The sequence below is a fragment of the Nuphar pumila genome, chromosome 7 (genome assembly GCF_984573655.1).
Source record: "Nuphar pumila chromosome 7, dmNupPumi1.hap1.1, whole genome shotgun sequence".
Taxonomy (NCBI): domain Eukaryota; kingdom Viridiplantae; phylum Streptophyta; class Magnoliopsida; order Nymphaeales; family Nymphaeaceae; genus Nuphar; species Nuphar pumila.
In genome coordinates, this window is record NC_143255.1 from 46789676 (window position 1) to 46806343 (window position 16668).

Here is a 16668-nt window from a genome sequence, read left to right on the forward strand (position 1 = left end):
AGTTTTTCACGATAAATAGCCGATAAAAAACATAAATATTGTATTATATATATATATATATATATATATATATATATATATATATATATATATATATATAATCTTCTACACCTATTATTGCTTATTGCTTGCTTTCTACTATGCTTCCCCTGGACTTCACACTTGATGCAAAGTCATGTTTTAAGGGCCCACTTCTTGGACTGCCTCTTTGCAATCAAGGACGAATATACTCAACAAGGCGAAATTCAGCGTTACAGCTAGAAAGCCCAGCTTAGAGGGAAGAAAGCAGTTCATCAAGCTCCCTATGAACACAAAAGGGCCAATAATATGGCTCCTTCTCCATCAGGCTGGGACGCTTATCCTGATACAGATTTCCTACAGAAGCATGGTGCTTATCCACCAAACTGGGATCAGTTTGTCATATCATTAAGCAAAATGCAATATCCCAATCTACACATTTTTTTCTAAATGACGAGGATATAATGAAGAACCAAATTTGGATAGAGAGCATAAGACCACTTGTCAGAAGAATCATTGTAAAGGGGACACAAGGACGGTACTGCACATATATGCATCAAGAAAACATTGAAATCAATCCCAAAAGTAGTTTTGTTCCCAAGTATATGATGCAACACAAACAAAGGAACCAAGATAACAACTGAGAGAGCAAGGGAGAACAAGAGGGGCCCTTGGCTCAGCCTTAACAGGGTCCTTTTCAACAGCCAATGAACAAGCAAGCAAAGAATCTTGCCAAGAGAAAAACCAAGTTCTTAAAGAACAGTATATGTACGAGAGGATATTATCATTAGCTTTACATTCGGAATTGAAGAGGTTCAAGATATAACCTTATCGGCCAAACCAACCTCTCTGTGGCTGTATCTCCCCATCGTTCATCAATTTGTCAAGTACCGCATTAAGATCGACTGATTGACCATTCTCTGTCAGCCTCCGAACTGTAGCACGTACTTGGTCTCTGGAGAACCCCATTGCTGTAACCCTATCAACCACATCCTCAACGGGAACACGGTTTCCTGTCCCGGAGCTCGAGCTGCCCCCAACACCAGAAGCAGTTGGCAGTGCATGAGGCAGGACCTGGGCTGTTGGTAGACGTGGGTAACCACTCCCACCAGTCGGAGCAGAGGGAGGAAGCTGTGATGGCTTCATGGGAGGGCCATCGTATCGAGAAGGTGAACCCGAGTAGCCGTAAGAGTCACTCAAATTAGGCCCAGAGGGAGGGCCATATCCAGAAAGATATGGCACCTGCCCCGAACCAGTCCGGCTTGGAGGTGGCTCATACATGTGAGAAGGCCCATAGAAGGGCTGAGAAGAAGGCGGCATAGTTGGTGGCTGGGGCATCATAGCCTGTTGACGTGAACTTGGAGGGTAGGACTGGGGAGGCATGTAAGGAACTGTATCCTCTGGGTGATGTGATGGAGGTGCAGGATTTAAAGATGGAGGATTGGGTTGGTGCTGTTGGGGTGGCTGAGGGTATTGAGGAAGAGGGTTTCCGCTGGGAGGAGGTGCTTGCATGATCTGGGGTATCATTTGATAGTGCTGCGGAGGCTGGACTGGCTGCTGAGGTGGCAATTGATACTGCTGCTGTTGAGGCTCTTGCGGTTGAGATGGAAACTGGTACTGTGGATGTGGTGGCTCGGTCTGAGGAGCAGGTGGTGGTGGTGGGTAGAAAGGAGGCTGGTTTGGTGGAAATTGAGGTGGGGCCGGCTGACTAGGGGGTGGCATTTGTAGGTGGGGAGGTGGAGGGAGAACATTTGGTGGTGGAGGGAGAGCAGGAAGAGCAAGTGGTTCTGGAGGCGCTTGAAGAATCTGCAGAGCTGGAGGGGCAACAGGTTGCTGCTGAAGAGCTTCTGCTTGAGTGGATTTAGGAGTTTCAGGCGCCTGAGACTCAGCCTTTGATAGCTGAAACTTTGCAAGCTGTGACTGTGCTTCTGCAATTTCCTGCTTGTCTCTCAGCACCTGTATACCAGTGCTTATCTGCATGTTTTTACATTAAAGCGTCGGTGTCACATAACTCCACAAAGAAAAAGCTGGTTTGAGAGTTAATTCATGGGAACAAACAAGAAAAATAACAAAAACAATAATAAAACAGAACAAGATGAGTGTTATTGCACTACATGATTTCTAATTTATCATGAGGAAATGTCCTGGTCAGACAAACATAAGACACATTTGGGCCAAGGAAACTAGAGGCAAGGTCACTGATGGACCCAGATAGCCCCTAAAAGATATGAGAACAAACATAACAAGTTGACCAAAGTCGCCAAATAATGACCTGTAGAAGGACCCTGAGCCCATAGATACTGATAAATCATTTAGCGTGAATCAGGCCATCACCTAAGCAAGTTCAAATTTCCAACCAAATAACTCGAAAAAAATCATATTTCACGTCAACAGGAAGTTTTGCTTTAATCGTTCCTCCAAAGGAGTGGTCAGTTGGCCACAAATCAAGTTGGTTGGTAGGTGTTTAGGGCAAAAAGAAGATAACCTAATTCCAGAATACCTAGACTGGTCTCTGTATCAGGCTAATATTTGTAAACACTAGCTAAAAAAGATCTGAATCAGGCTAATATTTTCAAATGCTAGCTAAACAAGATCAAGGTTTACTTGTTTTACTTGCCAAGGAAGAAAAAGCTTAGAATGATCTACTGTAGGCAACAACAAAACTTTAATCACCAACTTGCAGTGAGCCACTATCCTTGGCTAAAATCAGAAATCAGAATTGTTTTTTTTTCCAACTAAATAGCTCTAATTACAGGCTATAACACATCTTGACTGACTGAACTAATTACACCAAATAAATTGATGAAAAATTGAAAATATATCTTATTAACTTTTCCTTTTTGCAGTCATCAGTAACAACAGACTTGCAGGTCAGATAGCACAAATTGGTGCCATATCTAAACAAATTTTTAAACGGTCTGATGTAAATGCGAAATCCCAATCTGGTACTGTAAACATATTGAGTTGGACTAGCTAAAACAAGAGGCATATACTTCAGTTTTGATGTGACCCATGTGGACAAAGTGCACTTGGGTGAAAAGCAGGTTAAACCTATAGGAATTTGAGTTAGGAGGGTTGGATCCAGACATACATTATCCAAGTGTATTGAAACTGGCAATTCAGATGCACGTAAATGCATAGGGGAGGGTGTTGTACGCTTAGCAGACCACATGGATTATGTCTAGGTTAGTTTTGGTTGAAAAGAAACATGTCTTGGTTTGTTAAGGTAGTAAGATTTACAAAGCACGTCTTGACAACACTTGCTTGCCACACACTAAACTGGTTGTGGTTTAACAAGACTTGTCTTTTTATCACTGGCAAGCTAAGTCACAGGGATTCAGCCAACCGGGTGCCGCACCCGCGTTGATGCGACGCAATGCGGGTGCGGCACCCAGTGCAGTCAACCAGACTCTGGGTGCGGTCAACACACCCAGGGTCATTTGTGTCCAATTTTGGACAAAAAAAATGCCCGATGAAAAGGGCTGAGGGGAGGAGGATTAGGGCAATTTTTTTTTGCCCTAATCCTCCCGAGTTTGCTTCCTGAAGCCGACGCCGACTCCTTCCGGCCGCTCCTCAGTTATCAGGTGCGTCTCTCTCTCTCTCACAAGCTCTCTTGCTCTCTTTCTCACTCTCATTTTCAATAATGTTATTTGGGGGTTTCGGGCTTTCCGAAATTTCTCGATCAATTGATGATGCTATATCCTCTAATCGCGCATGCGTGAAAGAGGCAGAACTCTGCATTTGCTAATGCTGTAGTTTGATTTTTTGACTGATTTATGTGATTTTGTTGTTGGCTATCGGGTTGTTAACATTGATTGTTAAGTAGAAAAAAAATTATGTATACACAATCTTTTAAATGTTTTCCTTGAAATAAAATATTTTTTATTAGATTCCTGTAAGTGTTATCGTTTCCCTAGTACTTGGCATCAAACTGATTCTCTGTGGAGTTCAGTTTTGACGTCCTCTAATGTTTGACAGTGATCCTATGTCCTTAATAGTGAACGGTTTGATTTAAAAAAATAGTTTTTTTTGCAAATCTAATTATTGTTCTTTCAATTCTGTTGAGATACATATCTAAAATTTTGTTCATCCATTCTCTGTCATGTGAATGCAATATCGAAAATTTGTTTATTGTGAATATGCTTAGAAGATACTGCAATAGTGCATGTTTCATTCTATGTTTTTATATTATTGTTGCAGACTTGCAGTCTTGAATGCGCATTAAAAATTCAGAATGAATGTGAATTTGTCCAACTAATTCACATTTTTTGATATTAGCCTGTCAGTCCAACTAAAATTTTGGTAATGCATGTTAAAACTGACTTTTATTGCTTTAAAGTTTGCACTCAATGTGGTTTTTACACTTTTCTATTTTTCACATATCTGTGTTTTCAGTTGTCGTATACCGATTTATGCCTTGCACTCAATATTATAAATCTTGATTATGTGCATAATTGATTGATTTTAATATAAGTTATTTTTTTTTTTTGTTTTCAGGACAAAAATGATAGATAAAGGGAAATGACTTGCATGTGAGTTTTGTTGCTAGTTTTTGAAAGTTTTTCACCTGTATAGAGAAGAGAGAGAGAGAGGAAGGGAGAGAGAGAGACGAAGAGGAAACCCAAGGCTTTCGGCTGATACGATTTCTTTTTTTTCCATTCGTAGAATTGTGACCTAAACAGTGTTTTATAATGTTACAACACAGAGGTATGGATCCGGGTCTGGTGTATCCAGACCCGACAGGCTAAGTGTGTTACAATGCATAAGTATGGATACACAATCCATGGATCGACGTGGAAACAGATCGAATCCGGATTCTTTTTCACCCCCCTCAAGTTGATCATGGTTTTGTACCATGAACAACTTGCCTTTAAGCATCCAAAAACGATCCTTTGTTAACCCTTTGGTAAATAGATCTGCAACTTGTCTTTCAGTATTGACGAACTCAGGCTCAATCTTTTTTTCTTCAACCTTCTGTCTCACAAAGTGTTGGTCGATCTCAATGTGCTTGGCACGACTCTGATGTACTGGATTGAATGACATGTTGATTGCACTTTGGTTGTCACATAGCAAAGTAGTGTGAAAAATCTTTTCTCCTACTTCAGTTAGTAGATGCCTGATCCATGTGACTTCGGCAGTAGCAGCAGCCATAGATCTATACTCAGCCTGATCTAGCGATGGCCTTTTGTTTTCTGCTACTCCAAGAGACTAAATTTTTTTCAATGAAGACACAATATCATGATGTAGATCTTCGTTCATCAAAATCTCCTGCCCAGTCTGCATCACAATATACAGTGAGTCCGTGTTCATCTTTGCCATATGACTGTGGTGAATATATCAATCCATCCCCAATAGTCCCTTTCAGATATCTAAAGATCCTCTTGACCGCTTCCATATGTCCCGTGCGTGGCGTATCCATAAATTGAGACACTTGATTGACTGAATAAACAATATCAGGTCTGGTGAATGTGAGGTACTGTAACATTCCTATTATGCTTCGATACCTGGTGGGGTTATCATACAGATCTCCATCTTGAGCGCTAAGTTTTTGATGAAGCACACTCGGAGTTCCCAGAGGCTTGCAGTCTTGCATGCCTGCCTTGCTGAGAACGTCTACGGTGTACTTGTGCTGAGTGAGTGTCAAGCCATGAGCCTGGTTATCAACTTCTACACCAAGGAAATAACGTAGAACTCCAAGATCTTTCATTTTGAACCTCTGTCCTAGTAAGTCTTTTACTTCTTAGATGTGTGTCGCAGAGTTTCATGTGATGACAATATCATCAACATAAATTAATAACAGAGTGCTCACAGTCTGACTTCTAAAATTAAATAATGAGTGGTCCAGCATGGAACGTGAAAATCCATGTTTCTGAATCTCCAGCGAGAAGCTATCAAACCATGAGCGAGATGCTTGCTTCAGACCATAGATAGCTCTTTTTAACCTGCACACATGAGTTTTACAATTTTGTTCTTGATACCCAGGAGGTTGCTCCATGTATACTTCCTCCTTTAAATCCCCATACAAGAATGCATTTTTTACATCAAGTTGACTCAACTTTCATCCATGTTCAACAACCAGGAAAATAATAATTCGGATTGTTCCCATTCTTATAACCGGACTGAAGGTCGCATCATAGTCTTGCCCTGCTTCTTGAGTGAATCCTTTTGCCATAAGCCTTGCCTTGTATCGTTCAATGGTTTCATCTGGCTTGTACTTTATTTTGTAGACCTATTTACATCTGACAACATTTTTCTCAGGTGGTCTGGGAACAACTTCCCAGGTTCCACATTCATGCAAGGCTTGCATTTCATCATTCATGACTTCTACCCACTTGGTAGAAGTGTCTGCCTGGTAGTACATGATGGGCTCATCTTCCTTATTGAGAGCAGTTAAGAAGAGTTGAAGATCCAATGAGAAATTGTTATAGCTAACCCACCTGTCAATGGGATGTCGTATGCGGTTTGATTTTCTGACCTCAAGAGTATGAGAAGTAGTCGGATTGCCGTCTGAGACATAATCTGAATGGCTTGATGTTGTTGGTCTCTGTCTAGAGTAGACAATGCCTTTGTATCTACCTGGTACTTCCTCTGTATTCTGTGATCTCGACATCCCAGTGTCTTCAAAACTCTCTTCTTCCTTCTGCACGCAATCTGAGGAGCATGCTTCATTCGAGTTAACAAAAAGTTCTGAACTCAACCAAGGATAGTAAACTTCAGTTGGCATATTCGTTGCATCAGCTTCGTCATCAAAGTTTTGTTCATCAAAGACAACATTTCTTGAGATTCTGATACGTTTGTTGGTGGGATCATAACACCTATATCCTTTGTAATCATCTGCATATCCCACAAACCTACATTTCTGGGCTTTGTCCTGATACTTGTTTTTCAGAGACTGATCAATATGCACATAGCAAACACAACAAAAAACACGCAAATCATGATAACTAGGATGGGCTCCAAAAAGACAATGATAAGGAGACTTATTTTCCAGAACAATCATGGGCAGTCTATTTATCACATGCACGGCAAAATGAAAGGCTTTTGTCCATAGGTTGATAGGAAGATTACTGTCATGAAGCATACTCATGACACTTTCAACAATATGTCTATGTTTTCGTTCAACAATCCCATTTTGTTGAGGAGTATGAGGCATGACACCCTTCTTCCTATTCCATTATTTCGAAGAAAAGAAACAAAATCACGGGATGAGAATTCCCCACCTCCATCACATTGGAAAAATTGAATGGACTCAGAAAATTGATTTTTGACCAAGGAAAGAAAATTTTGAAACAAAGAGAAGACTTCCGACTTATTCTTTATGAAATATATCCAAGTGTATCGAGAATAACTATCAACGAAGATTAGATAGTATCTGCTCCCAGATCCAGAGACAATTGGGGCGGGTCCCTATACATCACAACAAATAATCTCAAAAGGTTTTGAAGCTCTCTTATTAATGAAATGGAAGGGCAATACATGACTCTTACATGAAAGACAACAAGAACACTTATGACTGCTCTCATTCCCATTAAGACTTTCTTTTAGAATGAGATTATTAGAGACAAATTTCTCAATAAAATGACTCCCACAATGTCCTAACCGACTATGCCATAAGAATGGCTTATTACATTCAGAAATGCTAAAAACATTAGCAGAAGAAGATGAACACGACTCTAACGAAGGCTTCGAATTCAGGTGAGCAGGGCGGACAACATGACATGGAGCTTCTTCAAAGACATACATATTGCCTCGTCTTTTTCCTTCAGTGAATGTTTCCCTCGTGCGTAGGTCCTTGACCTGCACAGAGAAGGGAGTAAATTCAACTGAAGCATTATTATCATCAATAAGCTTAGAGACAGAGACAATGTTTTTCTTAATGTCAGGAGCACAAAGAACGTCAGAGAGAGTAAGAGTGAAATGTGACATGGAAATGACAATTTTTCCAATATGAGAAATAGGATGGTGGGATCCATCTCCAGTAACAATCTTACTTTTTCCAAAATAAGGAATAGGATTAGAAATCTTACTTGCATCACCTATCACATGAGTCGCTGCTCCTGAGTCCACAAACCAAGTGCCTTCATCATTCTGCTTCAATTTCAACTCTGATAAGGCAGATATTAGTAGATCTTTGATCTCTCCACTATCTCTGGTATTGGTGAATTTTCTTTTCATTTCTGTCTGTGGACCCTTTCCTTTATTCTCTAGATTGTGCCAACAATTCGCCTTGATATGCCCCTTTTTGTTAAAAAAAAAACAAGTGGGAATGGATCTTGATCCCTGCGCATGAGCGGACATATTTGGAGTGGGGAGTAGACCATGCCCTCCGTATCCACTTCGCCCTTGTCCTCCTCGTCCTCTACCATAAGTTACTCCTGTGGCAAAAACTTCTTGAGAATTTGTGTGGACGTGAGTTTCTTCAGAGAATCCCTTGAGAGTCATTTCATACTGAATCAATTTCGCTCGTAACGTATCGAAGGAAGGAAGAGTAGGAAGACACAATAGTGAAGTGACTATCATATTGTAGTCAGATCCCAAACAACTCAAAGTTTGTTGCACCATGTTATTGTCGCTTACGACACATCCTATAACTGCAAGCTGATCTGTGATGGTCTTTATCTTGTTCAAATATTCCATGATGGTCATGGATTTTTTTCTTAACAACTGAAACTCCCTTTTTAGGAAAACCATCTTTGCTTGAGAAACCTGCGAGTACGTCTGAACCAGTCGCTCCCAAAGTTGTAGTGTTGTACAATTGTCGGGAATGACAACTAGAACTTCTTGAGACAGGGTTGAGGTGATGTATGCGACAACTGATTGATCTTTCCTTTCCCAATTGAGAAATTCTACATTTTTGACATACACGATCGAACTCACCCCCTTGATCATCTTTCTTTTCTCTCGGGACAAATTCTGGTGGAACGAGAGTGGTTCCATCCAAGTGACCTAAGAGACCTTGACTCCTTATAAAAGGAATAATTTGTCTCTTTCAAATCAAGAAATTTGAGGTATTCAACTTTTCAGAAACGAGTTGGTTGAGAAAGCTTGAAGAAAGATTTGATTGAGAGAGGTAAGGATCCATTTGAGAATGAAAAACAATAAGAATGTCAACCAGAGTGTTTACAAAAGGTTCAACCCGCTTTCTTCCTTTTTTTTTTAGGAGAATCGCAGGCTGTCAGATTCAGGAAAATCAGTTTCTGAACCTTTTCTATACAGTCCAGAAACTGAGATTGACGTGATGAAGAATGCCTTCACACGTTAAAAGAAAACCCCCTTTTTTTTACAAGAATAGAAATAGATACTCAAGGAATAAGTTTCACAGCATAACAGTAAGGAATCATAAAAAAAAATATTCGAATATGCAAAGACAGACTTAGAGGAGATTAGGTAAAGGAAGATTAAAACAAATAAGGGAAGATTCGTGAAACACAGTCACCCACAGTCTGTGCTCACGTAAAAATGGTGCACGTGAATCGCAGATTCACCAAATGTGAAACCCACGTGAATAGAGTTCACGTGGATCACGGTTTCACAAAGAAAAGAAACCCACGTGAGGTGTGGGTACACAGGAGATTTCAAAAAAAAGGGGACGAATGAGCAAAGAGGGGAGGAAATGGAGAGAAACAGAAGAAAAGGGAGAGGGAGACAAAAACCTTGATTTTCCGAACTTTGTTCTTGCCGGAATCCTTAAACTCAATTTTTCGAACTTCGCTCTTGCCGGAATCCTTATCAGCCTTAGCCGGATCTATGCTCTGATACCATGAAAGTTTTTCACCTGTATAGAGAAAAGAGAGAGAGGAAGGGAGAGAGAGAGACGAAGAGGAAACCCAAGGCTTTCGGCTGATACGATTTCCTTTTTTTCCATTCGTAGAATCGTGACCTAAACAGTGTTTTATAATGTTACAACACAGAGGTATGGATCCGGGTCTGGTGTATCCAGACCCGACAGTCTAAGTGTGTTACAATGCATAAGTATGGATACACAATCCATGGATCGACGTGGAAACGGATCGGATCCGGATCTTTTTTCACCTTTTTCAGTGTTGCTGATAGTTGTAGTGAGAGTGATGATTTAGGGCCACTATAGGTACATGTAGATAAGCTTGCAAAAATTGGAGGAGGAGGTGGTGAAAATAAGAGATTTTGATGTAAGCTCTGTAAAAGAGATTTTGATGTAAGCTCTGTAAAAGAGATTTTGATGTAAGCTCTGTAAAAGAGATTTTGTTGGCTCTTACACAAGAGTTAAAGCTCATTTGTTGAAGATACCAGGACATTGCATTTCAGGATGCAGAAAAGTTGATGAGACAATGCGAAAACAATACAAGAAAATACAACAAGAATATGAAAAGAGGAAGACAATGAGTGATTCTTGTGTAATTAGTGTATCATTTTTAAGCCACCAAGAAGAGGTAGGAGGAACGATACAAGCATCATTCAATACATATGGAAGGGAGGAGATTGATAGAAAAATAGCGAGGCATTTTTATTCTAATTCACTCCCATTTAATGCAGCTAGAAATCCTTATTGGAAGGTTTTAGTTACTTCTTTGGCAAATTGTAATTTAAGTGGTTATGTACCTTCGAGCTCAGAAAAAAATACGAACTACACTTCTTGAAGAAGAGAGGGCAAAAGTTGAGAGATTGCTAGAAATTAAAAAATATTTATGAGAGCAAAATGAAGTTTTCATTGTTTCTGATGAGTGAACAGATATTCAAAGGCGTCCACTAATCAATTTCATTGCTTCTTCGCTTAGTGACCCAGTATTCTTGAAAGTAGTTGATGCATCGGGGGAATATAAAAATATTGAGTATTTGAAGGGATTGTTTATAGAAATAATAAAAGAAGTGGGTGATCAGAAAGTAATACAAATCATTATAGACAATGCTTCAGTTTGTAAAAGTACAGTAGTACACAGCTTAATCTGGCCCTTAAGAGCATCTGCAACCCTAAAGAAGAAGAAAATTCACCAACATATGCTCTATGTTCATGGACCGAAGAATTAGAAAAAAATATCAAAAGCATTAGGAATTTTGTTGTCAACTATCATCATGCTAAAGTTATATTTAATAGGCATTCTAACCTGAAATTGTTGAATGTCGCTTAAACACGTTTTGCGTCCATCATTGTGATGGTGAAGATGATTAAGGAAGTGAAGAATGCTTTAGTTAGCACGGTGACTGATGAGAATTGGACATTCTATCGTGCTGATGATGCCAAAACTCAAGAAATTAAGAAATTTATTATTGATGATGAGTTTTGAGAAAGAGTCATATATTTTCTTCAATTTACTCAACCTATTTGGGAAATGTTGAGAGAAGTTGATAAGGATAAGCCTATGCTTCACAAAGTTTATGAAATGTGGGATAATATGATTGAAAAAATACAAGTTGTAGTTTTCAAGCATGAAGGAAAAAATCCAGCATTGAATGATTCAAATTTTTTTAACCATATTCATTCAGTTTTAGTTAGAAGATGGGATAAGAGCAACACTCATTTGCATTGCATGACATATTCTCTTAATCCAAAATATTATGCAAAAAAGTGGCAGGAAGTTGGTATTGGTCATGTCCCTCCAAATTTATATCCAGAGCTATCAAGGCATAGAAATATGTGTATGAAAAGACTTTATCCAAAATCAAATATATTAAATCAAGTCACACAAGAGTTTGAAAAATTTGCATCTTCGAGATTATATGGACAGGCATTACTCGCCACAGAGGAGGGTAATATAGATCCTATTACTTGATGGTCAACATTTGGATCATAAACACCTCTTCTCCAATGTCTTGCATTAAGATTGCTATCCCAACCTACTAGTTCATCATAGTGTGAAAGAAATTGGAGCACATATTCTCAAATCAACATGAAGAGAAACAAACTCACCAACAAGCGTGCAAAGGATTTAGTATATATTCATTCAAATTTTTGACTAATTTCGCGAACCAATGATGAATATAGGTACTAATTTGCTCTCTTAGTTATTTAATTATTTCTTAGTTTTTTTATTTAAATATACTTGTATTTAACATTTTCAAATTAAGTTTGTAATGCAGACAAGGATCATCCAAATTTTGAGATGTAAACCTAGAAGAGTGTGACTTAGAGGAAGAACATGATTTCAACATTACAAACATGGATTTATCTGAGCTCAGTCTTCCTTCTTACGATGCATTTGATGATGAAGAAAAAAATTATTAGGATCCATTACCTCATCGTCATATACGTTGTGTAGGATACACTTTTGGTATGTAATTATGCATTTTTTGTTTATTTTGTTAGTATACTATATAATTTACTTCTTTTCTGCTTTACTTATTTGATTATTTTTGTAATTGTGGTGTTGGTTTTTATGATGTAGAATAGAATTGTAGATTGTTAATTTGATTTATTGAATGCATGATGATGAATTGATTTGATGATATTATGATAATTGTTATATATATATATATATATATTGTCATATCCCCGCACCCAAGTTTTTTGAAAGTGCCACACTCCCGCACCTGCACTCGCACCCATATGACATAGCTGGCAAGTCTACGAGTTATTTTATCCAGATGAATCCTGGTCCCATCTAGTCTTTGAAGTTTGCATTATGCCCTATGACTGTCTTTTTTTTATTCTGTATCACTAAGCTGTGACATAAAGGCGACATAGCAACCTAGGGCACTTAGGCACATTACTAGAACATTGTGCTACCCTAACAAATAAGGGATTTCAATCCTTCTAACATCGCAGTTTGAAAAAGTCACTATAATATTAAAGTACCAAAGAGAACCAGACAAGAAAAACAATATGATGTTATTCCAGAGAAAAGACAAACAATAGAAAGTATGAGCTGTCATCAATCCCCCAAAAAATTGCTCTAAAAATCCATGCATCCCAAACAATTACTGTCATCCCAAAAATATTACCTGCATCTTCCAATTTCTCAACGTCAATTTGCATCACCAACATAAAAAAATGAGAAATTAAGAAGTACAGGAGTAATTGCATGGAATGGACAAAGAGGGTCCACATGATTTCAACAAATACCATCAATTCAAATTTACGAATCTAGTCCTTTTTCTTTTTCTTTTCCTCAATCACTGCAAAGGTATACAATGGAAGACATCAACAATTATCAATGAAATGCATACCCACAAAGCATGAAAAGCAAAAGTGAAAACCCGATGCATCCCATGTTTTGTATTTTGCACAAGCAAGAAGAGACTGTCGTTAAACCATAAGACTTGAACAAAAAACATGCACTGACAAGGAAGTCAACACATCCAAAAATCCTGAGACAAATCTACAAACACCATGAGCATAACTAAGCAATAGAAGGAAAGGCAATATTTTCAAGTTTTCCAAAAACTGAACGTGTCAATTCCCCAACTACAACAACATGAAGAACATCCAGAAGAAAATAAGTAAAAAGCAAGAGTAATGAAAATAAAATGAAACTAAAAAGCCAAAGAACCTCTCTTAGAATATTCTCCAGCTGTCTCAGCTTTCCATCAGTGCTTCCATGATGATTCCCAACTGAGACCTTCAATTCATCTACCGAGACCTCAAGGTGACGAGTTCTACTTTCCAGCTGTGTCAAACGTGCACTGATACTCTCCAGAGCATGAAGAAGGTTATCAGCATGTTTTTTCATTGTTCGGTCAATCTCAGATATTGTAGCTTTATTGTAAACTTCCTTCTCCCGTTCTTGAGAAGTTTTTATTGGTTCACCAGGCTCCAGTGAGACATAACTCTGTAGGTCAACAAAAGAGCAAAAAAAGAAATAACAAAAGAGGAACATGTTATAAAACAGAATAAATTCCAAAATAATCAGTTGAATCCTGTTGATGATATATATATATATGTATATATATATATATGTATATATGTGTGTGTGTGTGTGTGATCATTTCACTTCCCTAAAACATGAAAACAGGAATGGGCCTTATTTCCAAGAAACAGAAAGACCATCATGTAGGAAAGACAGCACAATTTCACCAAGTAGAAAGTAATTTACCACAATTGTGGATAATAGTAACAGATGGAACTACTGAAAAAGAAACAAACTATATAAGATCTGAATGGCCACAGACTGATTTGAGTGCATTACTTACCTTTAGATAAAAAATCATTATATACTTCACGGACTTATTTTACCTTCTGCCTATCATAAAGTTATGTCCTCAAAATGCACTTTGTCCAAAAGCTTTACTGTTACTAATTAAGGAACTGCAAAAAATAAATGCTGTACTAATATATTCCCAATCAAACTTACAATATGTTAATGTGAAATGAAAAATAAAACACAGTGATCATTTATGGTAGCCCTTTGTTAAGAAGGGCCATAGTTGTTTTTCATCTCATCAACTCCTATTAGACGAATTTGTAGACAGTGTTTTATGAACAATAAATAAAAGTACAACCAAACAAGGTCCAATATTTGCACGTCCACCTTTCTGCAGTTTCAGTGATTTTCACTAAAACTCAACATCACAGTGGACATAAAATAGTGATAAATAATTGAAAACCAGAACCAGTTTCTACGCAGCATAAAGACTAAGTATATTGTCAACTCCATATATCAAGATACTACAATAATCCTTAATTGAAACCCAAAATAATGATATTTTCCAGTTTTTCTGAACCACATGCTCCGAAGAAAATGCCTAAGATAATTTGTCACGTTGCAGTTTTCCGCAAAGGAGATGGTGAGTAGCAAATACCTAAAGCAGCTCTCAAGTCACACCCTCACCTTTTCATTCATATCCTTCTTTCCTATACTTCTCTCCTTGCCTTTGCCAACTCTCAATTTTCGCTTATTCCTTGTTCATTTTAATTTTGATTTGAGATGGAACAATGAAGACCCATGTGATTTCACTTATACAATGAATGCAGATAGAATTTAGCAGTCGTGGAACCTTCCAAGCAATCATACGTACTTAAATGGTTAAGCAACTGATTATATTCAAAATATTCCCAACAAAAAAACATGCAAATGACCACAAGATAACATAAGTCTGTCCATCTATAAGGAAATATCCATGAGAGGATCAATGATCAATCCTTCATACACCAGAAAGGATGTCATATAACAATCATCTAAAACCATATGAAATAAGATGAATAAATAAATAAAATAGACAGATAAAAAAAAACTCTACGTTGATAGATTAAACGAACATGCACCATATTTGAAGGTAGTCCAACATCATAAAAACAACAACAAAGGGATGTTATACACGAAAAAATATGAAAGCATGAATAACCATCATGACTTATAGTTGTATATGCACTCATCGGGTATAAAATTTTGTCAAATAAGATATTACATAAACCTTATTCCATTCTATAAGTTCCTTAATTGTGAAAGGGAAATTTTGGTAAGAACCCCAAATATGCTAAATTGTTATACGCAAAACAAAAGATATTCTATCCCATCTCCGCAGTTCAGACCCAATATTTCTCTACAGAGAACATTTAGCAAAAAACAAGCACCACATGAATTACCAATAAACTTCAGGAAAAATGAAGAGACAATTTTCCGAAAAGATCCCTCACGCAATCAACAGGTTGGATCTCAAACTAGAGAGAGCCCACAAAGACAAAAAAGAAACATCATAAATCCCAAATAAAATCAAAATTGCCACTCTGAACCAACAAATTCCTATCCCCCATTAAAGACCATCAATTCCCCAAACATAATGAACCTAACTGGCCAACGCTCATTTGAATAAACCACAAAAGGGCCTAAACGGAAGAAATCTCCGTCCGAAACCAACAAATTCTTATCCCCGACACCCAAAACCACAATTCTCTCAATAATCGAACCAAATTATCGAACACCCATTTGATCAAACCTAAAAAAAAGGACCATAAACGGAAAAACTTACTCTAGACGACGAGGGCTTCGACTCGGCCGAGGACCAAACCCTAGCTCCTCCGTCGGTATTCGGAGAACTCGTCGCGATCGGGCGAATCGGCTGAAAGTCGTAGTTGGGCACGATCTCGTCCTTCTTGGAGCCGTTCTGATCATCCGATGGCTTCAATAGCTCGAAGAACTCGTCCTTCTGCGATCCCGACAGACCCATGACCTGCTTATCCATAAACTGCGACGAATTCATCAATACCCACTTCGTAGATCCAATCGGATAATCGCAGTGGGGTTATCAGATTTATGGATGAACACACTCGCTCGCTCGATCGGTGGTGGCGCAGAGAGAGATAGAGAAATGTCGTCGAAAATCCAATGCTCGGTGGGTTTTTCTTGGAAAGGAAGAAAAATTGAGGGACTGTGCACGGAAATTGTCAATTATATCCTTTGTTTTTTCTAAAAAATGGCCTGAATTTTATTTATTTATTTATTATTATTTTTTAGCATTGCAAACTAGGGTCAAATGCAAATCCTGCTGAAATTATAAGACTAACCAACCGAACTTTAACGTGTTCAAGCTTAGGGCTGTCAATGGGTCGGGTTTGTACTGAGTACCCAATCTGTTCTGAACCAAAACCTGAATTTTTAGGTATGGGTATGAAAAATGTCAATCCTAATAATATTTGGGTTGACTCAAACCCGACCCAAGTATTTTATATGCATTTTAGGAAAAATAAAAATTTGAAATTATATGGGCTCCGGATTGAGACTTTATTTTCATGACCCAATA

General features: G+C 38.2%; 1 protein-coding gene across 1 annotated transcript; it reads right to left on the minus strand.

Annotated features, from left to right (window-relative positions):
- Window positions 1-570: 570 nt before the first annotated feature.
- LOC149832164 (uncharacterized) lies at window positions 571-16266 on the minus strand. Its single transcript, XM_090014343.1, has 3 exons — window positions 15898-16266; window positions 13482-13760; window positions 571-1992 (listed from the first exon to the last, which is right to left on the minus strand). Exons 1-3 carry the CDS (start codon window positions 16126-16128, stop codon window positions 847-849), a joined length of 1656 nt encoding a protein of 551 aa, XP_089870469.1. The 5' UTR covers window positions 16129-16266; the 3' UTR covers window positions 571-846.
- Between the last annotated feature and the right edge of the window lie 402 nt (window positions 16267-16668).